The sequence below is a fragment of the Heterodontus francisci genome, chromosome 13 (genome assembly GCF_036365525.1).
Source record: "Heterodontus francisci isolate sHetFra1 chromosome 13, sHetFra1.hap1, whole genome shotgun sequence".
NCBI classification, from domain to species: Eukaryota; Metazoa; Chordata; class Chondrichthyes; order Heterodontiformes; family Heterodontidae; genus Heterodontus; species Heterodontus francisci.
This window is the reverse complement of record NC_090383.1, coordinates 64,513,960-64,534,271: the sequence shown is the minus strand read 5'-3', so window position 1 is coordinate 64,534,271 and position 20,312 is coordinate 64,513,960. Positions and strand designations below refer to the sequence as shown.

At 44.6% G+C, this 20,312-nt stretch overlaps 1 protein-coding gene across 9 annotated transcripts in view; it reads right to left on the bottom strand.

Annotated features, from left to right (window-relative positions):
• Positions 1-20,312, bottom strand: part of LOC137376405 (girdin-like) — a 413,979-nt gene that overhangs the window by 214,869 nt on the left and 178,798 nt on the right. For all 9 annotated transcript variants that reach the window (XR_010976210.1, XR_010976209.1, XM_068044907.1 and 6 more), the window contains 5 exons: positions 11,754-11,835; positions 10,891-11,049; positions 10,659-10,805; positions 8,797-8,941; positions 3,401-3,585 (listed from right to left, as the gene is read on the bottom strand). Coding sequence is in view for 7 of the 9 variants with exons in the window: in XM_068044907.1 (XP_067901008.1) it covers positions 3,401-3,585; positions 8,797-8,941; positions 10,659-10,805; positions 10,891-11,049; positions 11,754-11,835 (718 nt within the window). In the remaining 2 variants the exon portion in view is untranslated. The remainder of the gene's footprint in view (positions 1-3,400; positions 3,586-8,796; positions 8,942-10,658; positions 10,806-10,890; positions 11,050-11,753; positions 11,836-20,312) is intronic.

Here is a 20,312-nt window from a genome sequence, read left to right as displayed (position 1 = left end):
TATATACAGATATAACTATTTACACTCTCCACAAGCCTGTCTGGTCTGCAGACCTCATGTTGCTTCCAGCTTCCTCTCAGCCTAATACCCATGTGACTATTACATCACTACAGTGGGCGGGTTTACTCACTGTCTCAAACATTAACCCTTTCAGACCTATATACTACTCAGGCCAAGCGTCTCTGCGCTCAAGAAACCCAGCAGCTGAAGACAGGCAAGAATGGCTAGATCCAGCAGTTAAGTGCCTTTCCACCACTGCTTGGGTACTTCCCCCAGCCCCACCAAGCTAACCTGCTCCCTTACCTATGATCAGCCATATGCACAGTCCCACCCCTCCACAATCCGATCTACCACTGGGTCTCCGAATTCCACAATCTCTCCTTCCCTCCTCTTCACGGCTATGGATTATTAGTACAGGCTTTCCTGAACAGCAGCCAGCCAGTCTCTCAATCTGGGAATTAATTAATTTAGATGCCAGCATTAACAGCAGGATCTCCAGGTTAGCCGCATTTCCAGATTTCCCAGCTGCTACAAAACCTGCCCACCCACCCAAAAAAGCCATTCAATTCATTTCATAGTTACTGCACCAGGTCAGGCAGACATTTCCACCTAATTGTTTTTACATGGCCAAAAGGTGCAGTCTGAATGTCATATTGTACTATTGAGAATAATGTTTTTTTTAAAAATCAAGTATAGTTTTCCAGTATAGAGTGAGAACAAATATTTATCTTAACACAAAAGATAAAAATGACTTTAATTTCTAGGTTACACAAGGTGCCCTCCCTGCGGGCTTGGGAGGGGTGGAGTCCCTCCTTCGTCCTTCGTGGGCAATTTGTGGCCCACAGAGGACCCTCACTGGGAACTTTACCCCCCAGGACTCCCCTCCCCTGGACTGCACAACTAAACCCTACGCCCGCACCTTGATGGGGCCTTCTGGACTGGCCCCAACGACCCCACCTCACCTAACTCTGGTCTGGGGTTCCACCGCTGGGCCTAGGTTCGAAGCCTCTGTAGTACCGGCAGTGGACACTGCTCCCATTGGTGCTGCCGATACTGCTGAGCTGCCGGCCCTCTGATTGGCCAGCAGCTCTTGGAGGTGGGATTCCCATCTTTAAACCTTCGATTTTAAAAGACTGGAGGATTGCTCCCAGGGAGCACCAAAAGACAGAGGCGGGACTCTCCCCGCTTTTTCAGCCCGGTGTTGGGAACTTAGCCTCCAGCACAAAATCCAGCCCACAGTGTCATTTACGGCACCGAAGGCGGCCATTAGGCCCATCGATCCCCTTAGCGACCTGATTTTAACAACAGAATTTCCAGCAATTGTTCTTCTTCCAGTTCCTTTATTATCACCTCCAGAATCCTCCAAGGATTTATCCTTTTCCCACCCCTCTTTATTCACATAGTGCTCCCTGGTGACGTTATCCAGAGATACGGCATCAGCTTCCATATGCATGCTGATGACAGCTGGCACCAATTCTCCGTCACCTCTCAACCTATCCACTGGTTTTCTGATAAAACTTTGATTTACTCCAGTTAAACATAAGGAACACTTAAGTCATTGTCTTTGACTCTTGCCACAAACTCCCTTACCCCTGTCATTGATTTCATTGCGCTCCTGGCCATTGTCTGAAGTTAAACCAGATTGTTCGCAACCTCTGCACCTGATTCAAATGAGCAGAGTTGCTGACCTCTGATGATCTGTCAGAAAGACCACCTGCTTCCACCTCTAAAATGGCTTCCACCCCTTCATCAGCCTATCTGCTACTAAAACTTTCACATGTCTTTGGCACCCCCAGACTCAACTATTCCAATACACTCCTGACAGAACACCATCACCTATTCTCTAAACCTCAGCTCATCATAAATTTTGCTGCCTGCATCCTATCCAGCATCCAGTCCTGCGCAACTATCACCCTTTCCTTGCTGACCTATATTGGCTTCTGATCAAACAACTCCTATTCAAAGGTTTTAACCTCGTGGGTTTACATGCCTTTATGGCCTAGCTCCACCCCAACTCTGTAACCTCCTCTAGGCCTATAACCTCCTCCAGCCCCCTAATTCCGTGAACTGTCCACTTCTCTGACTCTGGCCTTTTGTGCATTTTCTCCTCTTTGCTCCACCACTGGAGTCCATGGGTTTTGTCATCTAGGGTCTGGAATTCCCTCCCTGAACCTTTTCATCTTCAAGAACCTCATTAAACTCATGTCTGACCAAGGTTTTGGACATGCACCTAATATCTCCTTCTTTGGCTTGGTGGCCATTTTATTTTGATTATGAAATAAAAACAAGAAATGCTGGAAATACTCAGCAGTTCTGGCAGCATCTGTGGTGAGAGAAGCAGAGTTAACGTTTCAGGTCAGTGACCCTTCTTCAGAACCGGCTTTTACTACAGACAAATGCAGTGTGAAGCACTTGGGTAGATGCAATTCAAGCATGTATGCACCATGCAGGGTTACCCAGTGAGTGCGCGGCTGGGGTGGGGGCGGGGGGGCAGGGTTATGTCACATGATTCACTGAAGATCTAAGACCAATGTCACAAAGCTATTCCGAAAAGAGAATACAGTGTTACAATGTATTGCTTGAGTAATTAAACATAAAAGAAGAAATTCTATCCTTTCCCTGTACAAGGCCTTGGTCAGGCTGGACGTGGAACACAGTGTTCAGTTTGGTCCCCTCATGTGGTTGATATCAATAAGGTTCAGAGATGGCCACTCAATTGACTAGTCATTTAAGGGCCCATAGTTATTAGGTTGGAAAATGGTAGCTTTTTAATTTGGAAAAGCTTTACTTTGAGGAGATGCATTTGAGATCCTTTAAATAATGAAAAGCAAGGATAGCTAAGGAGGACTAGGGATGCAAGTACATGTTACAACACCATAAAGTTGGATCAGATATTGGAAATGGCTCCTTTTGCAAAAGGTCTCTGGAATACCTTGCCAGCACATGCATGGCATACAAGTGTAGATTTGCAGAAAATGTTTAAAGGTGAGTTGGACAATATCTGCAAATGATAAACTTCTTAACCTACAAATGGAGGATAAGTCAATGGGGGCTAGTAATCCCCAGTTAATACAATCTCGAGTTACCTTGATTGCCTTTGTGAGTTGGCGAAAAATTCCTGTTTAGCCCCACCCCACCTCCCAAATTAGCCTGAGAATTTCTTTTTATTTCTTTCTCTTTTTGAACTGTGTCAGAAGATAGCATGACAGCAGTGGGCTGCAGTAGGGGGCGGGGGAGAGAGGGTGCGCAGCGGTAGAGGGAGATAGTTTAGTATAACAATGTGTTTAAGTTGCATTATGTCAGGATGGAACTGGCTCAAAGTAGCTGTACTTTACTGTCCTTTTTATGTTTACTCTGAACTGTAATATATGCAACACATTTGATACAGAATTATTGACACCTTTTTTTTAAGTCTCTGGTTTTCTTTTTCTAGCTCCGGGAACTTAAAGTTACTGCCGTCTGCAGAATCCATGACACTGCGAAGTTCATCCACAGTTTTCAGCAGAGCCTGGTTTTCTTTTTCCATCTTAAGCAAACGACTTGAGGTCAACTCATTCACTTCCTGACCCAGAGACTTGTGCGGTCCTGCAAGTATTTAAAACAAAATCAGACTGAATGATTCATTAACATGTTAATAAATCATCAATAGCTTTTACAGCCACAGTAATTTCCTGTCTTAGTTGTTTAATTTAGCTCATCAAATTTGGTGTATTTGAAGTCTGTTTCAGTCAAATCAACTGCAAAATGTTCAGCCCAACAATTTCAAAAGTTACATGTAATTTGAGCTGTTACAGAACATATATATAACATTGTTACGACCAGATGAGGAAGGGGTCTCAGGCTCCCCCTTTCGCCCTTCTCTGGTTTGACTGCAACAGGGTTTATCCTTTTTACACAGTGATTGAACTTACCACCTCAGTGAGTGCTTGCTCCTGTTCCTCTAATGTAATTGCAAAAGAACCAGACAGGTTTCCTCGAGTTTAAACAAGAAAGATATAAGTTTATTATTCTTAACTCTAAACCGGTTAAAAATCACTAATATACGCTACGCATCCAAGCACACATTCACAAATAGATTACAGAGGGAAAACAGCTTTGGTGGTTGGAGTAGAGTCTGAAATAAATGGAATTTAAATACTGAATATCAGTCCCAGAGTCCTTAGTTGAACTGTAGTCTCCAAGTTCTCGCTGGGTCATGTGCACGGCTGTGGGCTTGCTTCTCAGGTTCCGGAAGACAGAAGAGGGGGTTTGATTCTTTTCTCCTCGTTGTTGGCTGTGCTGGTCTGTAGGTTTGAGGCGTTAGAGGTTGCAGCCGGGGCCTCTCTGCATCATTATTGAAGGGAGAGGGAGGAAAGGGAAAGGGAGAGGGAGGAAAGGGAGAGGGAGGAAAGGGAGAGGGAGGAAAGGGAGAGGGAGAGGGAGGAAAGGGAGAGGGAGAGGGAGGAAAGGGAGAGGGAGAGGGAGGAAAGGGAGAGGGAGAGGGAGGAAAGGGAGAGGGAGAGGGAGGAAAGGGAGAGGGAGAGGGAGGAAAGGGAGAGGGAGGAAAGGGAGAGGGAGGAAAGGGAGAGGGAGAGGGAGGAAAGGGAGAGGGAGAGGGAGGAAAGGGAGAGGGAGAGGGAGGAAAGGGAGAGGGAGGAAAGGGAGAGGGAGGAAAGGGAGAGGGAGGAAAGGGAGAGGGAGGAAAGGGAGAGGGAGGAAAGGGAGAGGGAGGAAAGGGAGAGGGAGGAAAGGGAGAGGGAGGAAAGGGAGAGGGAGGAAAGGGAGAGGGAGGAAAGGGAGAGGGAGGAAAGGGAGAGGGAGGAAAGGGAGAGGGAGGAAAGGGAGAGGGAGGAAAGGGAGAGGGAGGAAAGGGAGAGGGAGGAAAGGGAGAGGGAGGAAAGGGAGAGGGAGGAAAGGGAGAGGGAGGAAAGGGAGAGGGAGGAAAGGGAGAGGGAGGAAAGGGAGAGGGAGGGAGCTGCTCCCTGATGGCTTACTGTTCTGCTTTCTGAGTCAAAGCTTAGTCTCTCCAGAGCTGCACAAGCAGTCACATGACATTCCCAAACCTCTGTTTTTAATAATATCCTTCTGGTAGCTTCTCTGATATTCAAGGCTTTACTCCTCAAACTGTCCAGTCACACTTGGTGGGGGTTGGCTCTTTCAAAGTCAATGGGTATCGATGGCCCTTGACGACCAGACTGATAAAGCCATTTCAGGTAATTTAATCAGAAAGCACCCCATTGTTCTCGCTAGGTTGAATCAGTCATGCTGTCTCCAGTCTGCTCTGTTGATGTTTCATATGTAAATTGCAGTGGCCATCTTGGCTGCCAGCTTTTCTTTATAAAAGTTATTTGTAACAATTTCCAATAAAAGTCTCAGGCAAGGTTCCAATCGATGAAATTAATACTTCCCATTTGGCATGTAGGGATACACACACGTACAAACACATATCAGGCAAGACTTTTGAATATTTTATCCTTTACTTTTCCAAAATGAATTTCTCCATCCATGTCTGAGAGAGGAGAATGACAGCAAACTTGCTTCCACCAATTCTAATCTAAACACAGTCACTAGAACCTGCGCAAATGCAGTCCAGAGAGGATTCCGAGTTTCATTTTTCTCCCTCCCAGATTTTTCACTCTCCCTGTTGTTTTCCCATAATCATGTAGTTGAGATTGGGTACTGAATGGTTCAGTGGACCACTGGCATGAGCCTGTGTCCGATCACTATGTTGTCATGCATTGATATTCCAATGGAGTACCCCACTGCGATGCTTGTCTCCTTTAATTCTAACAATTATGAGCAATTAATACAAAAGCAAAATATTGCAGATGCTGGAAATCTAAAATAAAAACATAAAAAGCTGGAGATACTATGCAAGTGAGGCAGCAGCCGTGTAGTGAGAAACACAGATCACATTACAGGTTGATGACCTTGACCAGAACTGGAAAAAGTTAGAGATGTAACAGGTTTATAGCAAATACAAAGGTGAGGAAAGAGGTGTTACGACCAGGTGAGAAAGGGATCTAGGAGTTCCCTCTCAGCCTTTGCCTGGTTTAACCGTAACATGGTTAATTTTTTTAAAACACCGTGTTTTACCCCCCCCCCCCCCCCCAGTGAATCCTTGTTCACAGCTTTCGTTTTCTTAGATTTAAACAAGAAAGGTGGAAGTTTATTAAACTTAAACTCGAATCCAGTTAACGACTATGAATATGCGACGCGGCCAAACTACACGCAGACTGAGACAGAAAAAGTAGAAGGAATAAAGAGGAAAAGTTTGATGCCAATAGCAAGTAATTACAGTCCTTTGAGTTCAATATGGAGTCTTTGGTTGCCGGTAAGTCTTGCTGTTCGTTGGGGCCCAGGGCATGCTTTCACATTTTACGATGTAGGATCTTTTCTCTCTAAAAGGTTAAGCGACTTCAGTGGGTCCGGAGGTTTGTGAAAAAGCAAGAAAGCCAGCCAGGAAAGAGGCTCTCTTGTTCCAGGTTCAGTTGCAACCTGCAGTATGTCTTCAAACTGTCCGATGAGCACAATTCAAAACTCCAAGTTGGCCAGCAGGTTAATCATGTGACCAGCTGGTTTAACCACTCCTATGTTTGTGGATTCTCCATCTTAGCAGACACTGGAATGCAAGCTTTCTACACCTTCAATGTCTGGCAATCAAAATCCATTTGGGTTAATTAGACCAGGGAGTAGTTGCTTTGTCTCCACAAGCACGGTCTCTTCGTATACAAATGTCCTCCAGCCAAATGTCTGGTGATCTCTTTAAACAAGTCATTTCTTCACTCCAGCAACAGTTTAAAATTAATGTTCATATGACAAAATTAAAAGGCCTTATTCTAGGCAGGTGGGGGTCTTCATGACAGAGGGAATGAACAAAAGGGAAGGTTAACAAAAGAAACCCTATTGTAGTCCCAGAAGGAAATGGAAGGGGTAAGAGAATTAAAGGAACTGGAACAGACCTTGTCAAGGGCCCTATAAATCACAGTGGCAAGCAGGAGACATTAAGTGGTATAAGTCAAAAAGAGATGGTAATGGGACATGTAAAGAAACAAAAGATGGGTCTAGAGGTGGAGGAAATGGGAATAGCAGAATTATCACGAACAGCTGCCACCCGAAACAAAATGGGGGCAGAGATTACAGTCTGAAACATTGAACTCACTGTTGAGTCCCGAAGGCTGTAAAATGCCTAATCGAAAGATGAGGTGCTGCTCCTCTACTTCATGTTGAGGTTCACTGTCCTCATTCTCCTAAACTGTTCCAGAGGCGCCAGAGCGGGAGTGGGGCTGAGAATTAAAATGACAGGCAACCGGAAGCTTCGGGTCATACTTGTGAACGGAACAGAGCTGCTCTGCAAAGTGGTCATGTAATCTGCATTTGGTCTCCCCAGTGCAGAATAGAACGCACTGTGAGCAATAAATATAGTAAAGAGTATTAAATTGAAAGTACAAGCTGTTTCACCTGGTTGGAGTGCTTGGACCCTGGAAAATGGGTAGGGAGGAGATAAAAAGGCAGGTGTTTCATCTCCTGCACTTGCATAGTAAGGTGCTGAGGGAAGCGTAAGGTGCACAGGGAGTGACTGAGGAGTGAACTAGCGTGTTGCGGAGGAAACGGTCCCTTCAGAATGCTGGGAGGAAAGGGGAAGACGCGTTGGTGGTAGCATCATATTACAAGTGATGGAAATGGCAGATGACGATCCAGTGAATGTGGAAGCAAGTGGGTTGGAAGGTGAAAACAAGGGAAACCTTGTGTGGTGAGGGCAAGGGGAACTTTGAGAGGTGAGGACCAGCAAAGCGGGAGACCCAATAGGATGGCCAACAGCAATGTCCAGACGGCAGCCCCACCGGGAGAGGTGAGCACTACTGGAAAAGAGGGAGACCTAGAGGGTGCCTCAAAATAGAGGCGCTCACGAAGGCCTCCCTCTTCAGTGGTTAAAAAAAGATAAAGAACCGTGAGGGGCTTCATGGTGGAGTGTTGACCCCTCCGGTAGACTGCCTGCGGCTGCTCCTGAACCTCTGAACATTGTGGCCCCTTCATACTACCAATTAATTCAGCCACCCATGGCCCACTGATCTCTCAGTGAGAGGCCTCCTCCGCAGATTTGCCAGGCTCCCAACACAGCAGGGACTACTGCGACGCAAGGAAAGTTGGAGCGCTGGGGGAAAATGACCCTTGATTGGACCTTAATTGGCTTCATTGCCTGCCTGCCTCTGTGGAGCGGGTTTCCCATTCCTGTGGCAGCCCGCCACTGAGAAATTAGCCCAGAGGTGGGACTACGTCACGGAGCTAACAGAGTTTCCTGGTAATTTCCTGGCCCCCCGCCTCCAAACGTATCTCCAGCCCATCAACCGTTTCTCTCTCTACAGATGCCTCCTGACCTGCTGAGTAATTCTAGCATTTTCTGTTTTATCTGAGTAATTAATGACTTTACAACACAAAATTAGCTGCACATCAAAAGAAACTAACTGAAGACGTATGCTAATACAAGAGCAAAGTGCTGCGGATACTGGAAATCTAAAAGATCTGCGTTCTGACAAAGGATCATCGAAATGAAACATTAACTGTTTCTCTCTCCCCAGATTCAGCCAGACCTGCTGAGTATGCCCAGCACTTTTGTTTTTATTAAAAATGTATGATTATACTATCTACAGCATTTTCAGAAAATTAACAAATGAGGAAGACAGAAAACAAAATCAAAGAATCTCATAAAATGATATGAAAAATAATGTTTTGGAAGTGCTACAATGAAATGAGTTGACAAAAATTATCTTAAGAAATTATTAATCAATGCAACAAGTTTAACATGACTTTGCTTACCCTCAGTTAATTCAGAAGTTTTGGATAACTGTTCGAGCTCCCAGCCCAAGTGCAATGATTCATCCATGCTCTGTTTCTGAGCCATTTCAAGGGTCAAGTTTTCTTCCATTAATTCCTCAATACGCTTTCTGTCTGTGTCACGTTCCTTCAACGAAAAAAGCACAGCTCAAAGGAACCCAAGTAGCACTTTGTAAATGAGGAACAGATTGTGTACTGAATTAGAATATAAAGGATGTTAGGACAAAAACACATTGTATTTATAATTTGAAATATCCGTTATATATCATATACACTTCCTGTCCAGTTCACATTTAACTTCATGTGCTTGACATTTGTGTAATGCTACTTCTGTCACATCTACCATGCCTGAGTATTACTTGTTTTCTATACTGTCAGGCATGTACATATACTTGTCATTTTATTTACCTTTTAGTCCTCCCAATTCTAAGTGTCGCTGCTGCTCATCATAGATCACTTTCACAGGTCTTTCCCTAGGTGGCACTGCAAGCATGTTCTATTAACTTAAAATTCTATTCTTTGAGCTGTAGTTTTCCCTGAGAGCAAGTTTTATTTTATATTTATCAAATATTTTCAAACTTTTCTCACTTTTGAGAATTTTATATTAAATATATTTCACTTTTATCTCCCCGCTGACTGCCTTTGGACTACCCGCTCACTTGTGTTCTACTACCCAGAGCTTTGCACCTACTTTCCTCTGTTGCCAGGCTCCCTTGGGCTATTTGTTCCTTTCACGTTCCTACCGCTGTTCGGACCCCAGCCTTCCCACTCCAACTGAGGCTTCATGCCTGTCATTTAGTTAGCAGCTTTCACAACCTCAATACAATCCCAAAGTATTTTACATCCAATGAAGTACTTTTGAAATGTAGTCACTGTTAAAATGTAGGAAATGTAGGGGAGGGGGAAGAATGCTAGACTGGGAGAGCAGAGTTCCATCCTTCACACTGCTTTGCAGAGTTACCTTGCATCCTAGTCACATCCCACCTACTGCAGTCCTTGCAGAATCCTACCATCCCGCCTCTACTCCCCATCTGAAAGCCACCAGTGGTACTGTCTGGATCCCTTCTCACAGCTCCTACCTGCGGCCAGACAGTTGCCCTGCCTGCCTGCAACCACAAAGCAAGCATATGGTATCAGATCACCTCTCCCCCTCCCCACCAACAAAAAGGAATCAACTCACATTTTGCGATATTGAAACTCATTCACCATTTATCTATCCACTTTGTAAGTCTCTTGCAGTATTTTGGTGCAGTCCTCCACGTTGTTAGCTATACCCCGCAATATGCTATCATCTGCAAATTTCAACATTAACTGAATTCTGAAGTTCAAATCATTTATGCATACGGTAAACAATGGTTCCAGTACAGACCCCTGTCGAACATCACTTCCTACATTCTACCAGTCTTGAGAAACTTATTACCTACACCTTGTTTTCTGTTTTGTAGCTATCTTTCAATCTATTCTGCTACCTCGCCCCCAACTGCACAGGCCCTGATCTTTGTCATAAATCTCTTACATGGCAACAAAGTGATAGAGACTGTATGCTTCAACTTACTGTGAGTAATGTCATGGAAAATCCACTAGTAGAAACAAATGTCCCATGAACAAAACAGTTTATACTTAAATTGCTTGTGCACAATATTTGATTATCCACTAGGATATGCTTTCCTCATTTTTTGAAGGAAGTTTAACATCCATATAAAAACAAAATACCATTATCTGACACGAAAGAATTGTTTCTTTCAATCAGGTGATCTACTGTATGCAAGATCCCTTGTAATACACCCAAATAACTACTGCATATTTAATATAATAAAATCCAGCAAAAGGAAATCAAAGCCTACCATCTCCATATCATGCAGTTTAGCCATTAACTGTAGATTCTCTTTCTCAAATTCATGCAATTTGTCACAACGTGCCCGGGCTCCCTCAAGTTGGTCTTCCAACATTATTTTTGTCTCTAACAAGATTTTGTTATCTTCTTTTAACTCCTGAAATTTATAATTATAAAGAACATTAACAAATTCTATTTCACAAGGAAATATTAACTAGTGTTGATTCTAGAACACACCATACCTCAGTTCTTGCTTTGTAAAATTCTATGTCATGGAGTCGATCTTTATATCGGATAACTTCACTTTCAAGCTTATCAACTTTAATTGCTTTGTCACGCAGTGAATCGAGTTCATCACGATATGCCCTAGCAGAGCGAGCATCAGACAGAAGTTGCAGGTTCTGGAAAATAAAAGCACAACTGCATTTCAAAACACAGTGGCGAAGACAACAGCTTGTGCATTCATTCTGTGAAGGTCTTTTCTCGAAAGATTAAGGAGCCCAAAATTAATTAATGGCTGCAAATATGGTTGCAACCAGAATTGTTTCAATCTCTTGTATTAGGATTTATCTGTATACCATGGTAAGATTGGGCAAATTTTATTTGTTGTTGAACATTGACACCAGAACATACGAATTAAGAGTAGCCCACTCAGCCCTTCGAGACTGCTCCACCATTCAATAAGTTCATAGCTGAACTGATTACTCCACATTTCCACCTACCCCCAACAACCTTCCACCCCCTTGCTCATCAAGAATCTATCTACCTCTGCCTTAAAAATATTCAAAAACTCTGCTTCCACCGCCTTTTGAAGGGAATTCCAAAGACTCACGACCCTCAGAGAAATTTCTCCTCATCTCTCTCTTAAATGGGCGACCCCTTATTTTTAAATAGTGACCCCTAGTTCTAGATTCTCCCACAAGGGGAAACATCCTTTCCACATCCACCCTGTCAAGACCCCTCAGGATCTTATACACAACAAAAGTACATAAAATTTGGAAGTAGTTAGAATATTTACTTCTAGAGTATAATGCTTACATTAGGTACACTTTATTTACAGATGCAAAGCAGTTAATCTGGAGTTTTAACTAAACCATATGCACACCTCTTGTTGTAGTCTTTTTAGTTCAACTTCTATCTGTTCCAGCTCCTGCTTAGTGTCTAACAATTGCTCAGTTTTCTCCTCCCTTAAAATAAAAGAAACACATACTTCAAAAAGAAGGCAGGATTCATTATGTATAACTGGTCACAACACAGACTACATCAGTCCTGAAGCATGTCCAACAAATCTCTAGGGCTATATTATTTGCACATTATATATTTATAAAGTTGGACATGCAAAATCGATACTTAAACTTACATAACTTAATTGTGGTGCAGAATTTCCCGGTACCACACCTGGAGCTGTATTATGGATTCCTTATACATGTTTTCTATCCTCACCTTTCTGCTCACACTTCCTTTGAAGTGCATTTGGACATTTTTCTATATTAAAGGTGCTGCCTGAGTACAAATTGTTCTTGATATTATATATTCTAAGTTCAGCAATACTTGGATATACTGATCCATTCTACCCCTGTAATAAATTGCAATTTAGACAAAGAACAGAAATAAATTTTGCTAAATGATAACTCATTTACCATGACACATAACAAAGGAAAAAAGAAATATACCCAAAACAGATAAAATATCCTTCATGATTAACATATACAAATGCTCAGCCATTATTTTGCAGGTATCAAAAGCCCACACATTTGGCTGTACAATATATAGTTTAAATGTGCTTGTATGAAAGTGATTAATAGGTACTCTGTCAAGGAAAAAGTTGGCAAAACTGAAACTATCCTTGAGCTGGATGAAATTTCAGGTCATCCAATGTCAGACAGGCAGCTGGAGAGCGCAGTGGCCATCTCAGGGTTGATGAAAGGAAGTAGAGAGGTGGAGCTAATTGCCATCAGTGTACAATGCAACTGGATGAAATTGTTCCAGGATAACAAGTACTTAAACAAGACTGGGCCAAGGATGGATGGCATACACAAGCGGCAAAGGAGAAGAAGCTATTTGAGACTAAGTAATGGATATGGTGCAACAAGCAGGAGTTGAACCAAAAGAGAGCACCTGCTTTAATGGTGCATTGTGGAAGACAGATGTTCAAAGAGGATTTTGCAAATGACAATGGAACTGCCAGTCACTTGGCAAGTATATTTTCTTATTCATTCATGGGATCTGGGCATCACTGGCAAGGCCAGCATTAATTGTCCATCCCTGATTGCCCTTAGGAAGGTGGTAGTGAGCCATCTTCTTGAACTGTAGCAGTCAGCGTGTTGAAGATGCTCCCACAGTGCTCTTATTGAGGGAGTTACAGGATTTTGAACCAAACACGATGAAGGAACAGCAATATATTTCCAATTCAGGATGGAGAGAGACTCGGAGAGGAATTGCAGATGGCGGTGGTGCCATGCTCCTGCTGCCCTTGTTCTTCCAGGGGGTAGAGGTCATATGTTAGGGAGGTACTATCAAGGAAGCTTTGGACAGTTGCTGCAGTGCATGTTTGTAGAGAGTACATACTGCAGTCATGGTGATTTGGTGGTGGAGGAAGTAAGTGTTTAAGGTAGTGAATGAAGAGCTGATCAAGTGGGCTGCTTTGTCCTGGATAATGTCGAGCCTGGAGTGTTGTTGGAGCTGCACACATCCAGGAACGTGGAGAATATTCCATCACATTCCTGACTTATACTTTGTAGATGGTGGAATGGCTTTGGGGAGTCAGGTGGCGAGTTACTCACCACAGAATGCTGAGCTTCTGATCTGCTCTTGTACCTCAAAGGTTATGTGGCTGGGTGCAGCTAAGTTTCTGGTCAATGGCGATCTTCAGGATGTTGATTATGGGGGATCTGACAATGGTAATGCCACTGAATGTCAAGGAAAGGTGGTTAGACTTTATTAGCTGGCAATTGTATAACACAAATATTACCTGCTACTCATCAGTCTAAGCCTGAGTGTTGTCCAAGTCTCGCTGCATTTGGGCATGGACTGCTTCATTACCTGAGCAATTGCGAATGGAACAATGTGCGGCAAACATTACCACTTCTAACCTTATAATAGAAAGATTACAGCACAGAAGGAGGCCATTCAGCCTATCGTGTCCGTGCCGGCCGAAAAAACAAGCTGCCCCATCTAATCCTACTTTCCAGCACCTGGTCTATAACCTTGCAGGTTAGAGCACTTCAGGTGCATGTCCACATGCCTTTTAAATGAGTTGAGGGTTTCTGCCTCCACCACTGTTCCCAGTAGTGAATTCCAGACACCCATCACCCTCCAGGTGAATAGAGTTTCCTCATGTCCCCTCTAATCCTTCTACCAATGACCTTAGGTTTCCCCCCCTGGTAATTGGCCTCTCCGCTAGGGGAAGCAGGTCCTTCCTGTCTACTCCATCTAGGCCCCTCATAATTTTGTACACCTCAAATAATTCACCCCTCAGCCTCCTCCGTTCTAAGGAAAACAACCCTAGCCAATCCAATCTTTCCTCATAGATTCAAAGTTTCAAGCCCTGGCAACATTCTTGTAAATCACCTCTATACTCTCTCCAGAGCAATTATGTCCTTTCTGTAATGTGGTGACCAGAACTGTACACAATATTCCAGCATTTTATACAGTTCCAGCATTACATCCATGCTTTTGTATTCTATACCTCGGCCAATAAAGGAAAGCATTCCATATGGCTTCTTCACTTTATCTACCTGTCCTGCCGCCTTCAGGGACCTGTGAACATGCACTCCAAGGTCTCTCACTTCTTCTACCCATCTCAATAACCTCCCATTTATTGTGTAGTCCCTCGCTTTATTTGTCTTCCCCAAATGCATTACCTCACACTTCTCTGGATTGAATTCCATTTGCCACTTTTCCGCCCACTCAACCAAACCATTGATATCATTCTGGAGTTTTCAGCTATCCTCTTCACTATCAACTACACGGCCAATTTTTGTGTCATCAGCAGATTTTCCAATCATGGCTCCCACATTTAAGTCCAAATCATTAATTTATATCACAAACAGCAAGGGACCCAACAATGGGCCCTGTGGATCGCGACTGGAAAAGAGGGGAAATTCACTGATGAACAGCTGAAGGTCTTGGGCCTTAGACACTATCCTGAGGAACTCCTGCAGCAATGTCCTGGGGCTGAGATGATTGGCCTCCAACAACCACAATCATCTTCCTTTGAGCTAGGTATAACTCCAGCCAGTGTAGAGTTTTATCGCTGATTCCTATTGACTTCAATTTTACTCTGGCTCCTTGATGCCACGCTCAGTCAAATGCTGCCTTGATGTCAAAGGCACGCTCATGATTAGATTAGATTAGAGATACAGCACTGAAACAGGCCCTTCGGCCCACCGAGTCTGTGCCGAACATCAACCACCCATTTATACTAATCCTACACTAATCCCATATTCCTACCAAACATCCCCACCTGTCCCTATATTCCCCTACCACCTACCTATACTAGTGACAATTTATAATGGCCAATTTACCTATCAACCTGCAAGTCTTTTGGCTTGTGGGAGGAAACCGGAGCACCCGGAGAAAACCCACGCAGACACAGGGAGAACTTGCAAACTCCACACAGGCAGTACCCAGAATCGAACCCAGGTCCCTGGAGCTGTGAGGCTGCGGTGCTAACCACTGCGCCGCCCATCTCAGCCCTGGAATCAGCTCTTTTGTTCATGTATGTTCCAAGGCTGTAATGAGTCTGGAGCCAAATGGCCCCAGCAAAACCCAAACTGAGCAATGGTGAAAAAGTTATTGCTGCAAAAGTGCTGCTCGATAGCACTGTTGACAACACCTTCCATCTCTTTGCTGATGACTGAGTAGACTGATGAGGCGCTAATTGACCAGATTGGAGTTGGCCTGCTTTTTGTCGACAGGACATACCTGGGCAATTTTTCACTTTGTCGGGTAGCTGCCAATGTTGTAACTGTACTGGAACAGCTTGGCTAGAGGTGCAGCTAGTTCTGGACCACAAGTCATCTGCACTACAGCCGGGAGGTTGCTGGGCCCATAGCCTTTGCTGTATCCAGAGCGGTCAGCCATTTCTTGGCATCACAGGAAGTGAATCGAATTGGTTGAAGAGTGACTTCTATGATGGGCACCTCAGGAAGAGGAGGAGATGGATCATCCACTTAGCACTCCTCATTGAAGATGCTTGCAAATGCTTCAGCCTTATCTTTTGAAGTCCTGTGCAAGGCTTCATCATCATTGAGGATGGGGATGTTCGTGGAGCCACCTCCTCCCATTAAGAACTTAATTTTTCACCACCTTTAATGATTAGATGTTGTAGCAGGACTGCAGAGTTTTGATCTGATCCATTGGTTGGGGATGGCCTGGCTATCAAATGCAACTTTGATCAGCTTGGAGGGTTTTGAAGAAGAAATGGTGGGAAAATTAGAACTAGAATTGTAAGGCAACTGTGCTCCAGAACTTGACAGAAAGGGAGGGTTGAACATGAAATAGTAATAGAAGAGAGATGCCAAGGATAGGCTTTTGAGAAGTAGGGACCATATCTACTGGATAGTGACAGGTTGATGTTGCCAAGTTTAGGGATAAGGAGATGAAGCTAATTGATCAGCAGCAGAGTTGGAGGCATCAAGGCAGTGGTTGGTGGGCTTCATGAATAATTTTAGTGAGGGCGAGAGGGGAGAGAAGAACTGTCAAATAAGTGCAGTCAGAGAGGTCAGTCAGGAAGAGGGTTACAGGAATACCGAAGGAGTCAGAGGCAGCAGAACTTATGATTTCAATTTTGGACACAAAAGTCAATGAGCTCCTTATACTTGGTGTCTGAGGTGAGGATGGAAGCTGGATTGGCTGGGGATTTAATAATGCGTTGCTAATTGCTACGCTCTAGAATGCTCCGAAAGTAGTAGAAAAATAATGTGCCAGGAAAGGTACACCCACAGGGCTGTTCGGGAGGGACTTCCAGGATTTAGACCCAGCGGCAGTGAAGGAACGGCGATATAGTTCCAAGTCAGGATGGTGTGTGGCTTGGAGGGGAACTTGCAGGTAGTAGTGCTCCCTTGCATCTGCTGCCCTTGCCCTTCTAGGTGGTAGAGGTCACGGGTTTGGAAGATGCTATCTAAGCAGCTTTGGTGCATTGCTGCAGTGCATTTTGTAGATGGTACACAGCTGCCACTGTGTGTCAGTGGTGGAGGGAGTAAATGTTTGTGGATAGGGTGCCAATTAAGTAGGCTGCTTTGTCCTAGATGGTGTTGTTGGAGCTGCACCCATCCAGACAACTGGAGAGTATTCCATCACACTCCTGACTTGTGCCTTGTAGATGGTGGACAGGCTATGGGGAGTCAGGAGGTGAGAGTTACTCGCCTCAGGATTCCTAGCCTCTGACCAACTCTTGTAACCACGGTATTTATATGGCTACTCCAGTTCAGTTTCTGGTCAATGGTAACCCCCAGGATGTTATTAGTGGGGGTTTCAGCGATCGTAATGCCATTATATGTCAAGGGAAGATGGTTAGATTCTCTCCTGTTGGAGACGGTCATTGCCTGCACTTGTGTGGCGTGAACGTTACTTGCCACTTATCAGCCCAAGCCTGGATATTGTCCAGGTCTTGCTGCATTTCTACACAGACTGCTTCAGTATCTGAGTCGTCGCAAATGGTGCTGAACATTGTGTAATCATGAGCCAACATCGCCACTTCTGACCTTATGATTGGAGGAAGGTCATTGATGAAGCAGCTGAAGATGGTTGGGCCCTAGGACACTACCCTGAAGAACTCCTGCAGTGATGTCCTGGAGCTGAAATGATTGACCTCCAACAACCACAACCATCTTCCTAGGCGCTAGGTAAGACTCCAAAACAGCGGAGAGTTTTATCCCCGATTCCCATTAACTCCAGTTTTGCTGGGGCTCCTTGATGCCATACTTGGTCAAATGCTGCCTTGATGTCAAGGGCAGCCACTCTCACCTCACAAGTTCAACTCTTTTGTCCATGTTTCAAAGGCTGCAATAAGGTCTGGAACTGAGCGGCCCTGGCGGAACCCAAACTGAGTGTCAATGAGCAATTTATTGCTAAGCAAGTGCCGCTTGATAGCCCTGTCGCCGACACCTGTCATCACTCTTCTGATGATTGAGAGTAGACTGATGGGGCGGTAATTCGCCTGGTTGGATTTGTCCTGCTTTTTGTGTACAGGATATACCTGGGCAATTTTCCACATGGTCGGGTAGATACCAGTGTCGTAGCTGTACTGGAACAACTTGACTAGGGACACAGCTAGTTCTGGAGCATAGGTCTTCAGTATTAAAGCCGGAATGTTGTCAGGGCCCCATAGCCTTTGCTGTACCTAGTGCCTTCAGTCGTTTCTCAATACCACGTTGAGTGAATCGAACTGGCTGAAGTCTGGTATCTGTGATGCTTGGGACTTCAGGAGGAGGCAAAGATGGGTCATCCACTCGGCACTTCTGTCTGAAGATCATTGCAAAATCTTCAGCCTTATCTTTTGCACTGCTGTTCTGGGCTCCCCCATCATTGAGGATGGGGATATTTGTGGAGGCACCTCCTCCAGTTAGTTGTTTAATTGTCTACCACCACTCGATGTGGCAAGCCTCCCAGGACAACTCCCTCCCGACTGTATACCATCGTGCCGCCACCTCTGCTGGGTCTGTCCTGCCAGTGGGACAGGACAGACCCGAGGATGTGGGGAGCTTAGATCTGATCCGTTGGTTGTGGGATCGCTTATCTCTGTCTATCGCATGCTGCTTTTGTTGTTTAGCATGCAAATAGTCCTGGGTTGTTGCATCACCAAGTTGACACCTCATTTTGAGGTATGCCTGGTGCTGCACCAGGCATGCACTCTTCATTGAATGAGGGCTGGACCCCTGGCTTGATGGCAATGGTAGAGTGGGGTATATGTCGGGCCATGATGTTATAGATTGTGGTTGAGTACAATTTTGCTGCTGCCTCATGGATACCCAGTTTTGCATTGCTAGATCTGTTCGAAATCTATACCATTTAGCAAGGTGGTAGTGCCACACAACATGATGGAAAGCATCCTCATTGTGAAGACTCTCTCCACAAGGACTGTGCGGTGGTCACGGACATGGACAGCTGCATCTGTGGCAGGAAGATTGGTGAGGACGATGTCAAGCATGTTTTTCCCTCGTGGTTCCCTCTCCACCTGCCGCAGACCCAATCCAGCAGCTATGCCCTTTAGGACTCGGCCAGCTCGGTCAGCAGTGGTCCCCACGCAGGCCATGCACAAGTCAGTCCCTTTAAATTACCACATATGTGCTACGGTGCAAAACAGTTAAAGGGACTGCCTTCACATTCAAAAAGAAATTAGAGGGATCGTTGCCTGCAATCCTGACTCATGCATACTATTCAGTATCCTTTTTCCTTCACTATCTTTCTCCTTCAAACATCAGCCCCAAAATAAATTCCTCCCACTTTAGACTGTTCTTCCCCTTCACTATAGTTGTACCAATGGCAAAAAATAACCAGATAGCGTATCAAAAATTATAATTTAACATTAACCCATTTACTCTAGTTCAGACCTCTACTGAGCTCCTTCTCATTATAGTAGCCTCTTGCTTATACCATCTACCACATACTCCAGATTCAGTCAAATTGCTTCTATTCATTCAGCTGCCTTCTCATTTTGCAACTTGCATTTCTATGTAGCCTAATCAAGAAAGAAATAAACCAGAACTTTCAGAAACATTCAGGGCAGCACAGTGGCGCAGTGGTTCCGCAGCCTCACGGCTCCAGCAACCCGGGTTCGGTTCTGGGTCCTGAGTTTGCAAGTTCTCCCTGTGACCGCGTGGGTTTCCTCCCACATCCAAAGACTTGCAGGTTGATAGGTAAATTAGCCATTGTAAATTGCTCCTGGTGTAAGTAGGTGGTAGGAGAATTGAGGGAAGTTGGGGATGTGGTAGGAAATATGGGATTAATATAGGATTAGTATAAATGGGTGGCTGATGGTCGGCACAGACTCGGTGGGCCGAAGGGCCCGTTTCAGTGCTGTATCTCTCTATGACTCTATTACAAATGTGCTGTTATTTAACCAAATACCGATAAGTATTTCATAAACATTTCTTCAGCTAATTTCTGTGTGTTATGATCAACCTTGTAACATGATTATGCTTTAAAAATTGTGGTTTTGAAAAGTTCAAGATGGAGTCTGGGTTATCAGGACAACAAAGAACACAGATTAGAGAGTTATGTTTGAAAACAGACAGGAAAGAAACTTGTCAAAATTGCACTTTCAGGGTTAGAGCAGGGGAGAACTTAGAGGATGTTAGGCTGGTGGACAAGGGGAAATGGTGAATGGTCTTGATCTTTGTTAACAAACAAGTCCATGAGCTGCCACGCATTTGTCGTTTTACGTTAGAACCATAGAAAAGTTACAGCACAGAAGGAGGCCATTCAGCTCATCATGTCGGCAGCAGCTAAAACAAAAACTAGCCACACAATCTAATACCACCTTCCAGCACTTGGTCCGTAGCTTTGCAGGTTACAGCACTTCAGGTTCATGTCGAGGTGCCTTTTGGATGAGTTGAGGATTTCTGCCTCCCCCACCAATCCAGGCAGTGAATTCCAGACACCCACCACCCACTGTGTGAAGAGGTTTTTCCTCACGTCCCCTCAAATCCTTCTACCAATC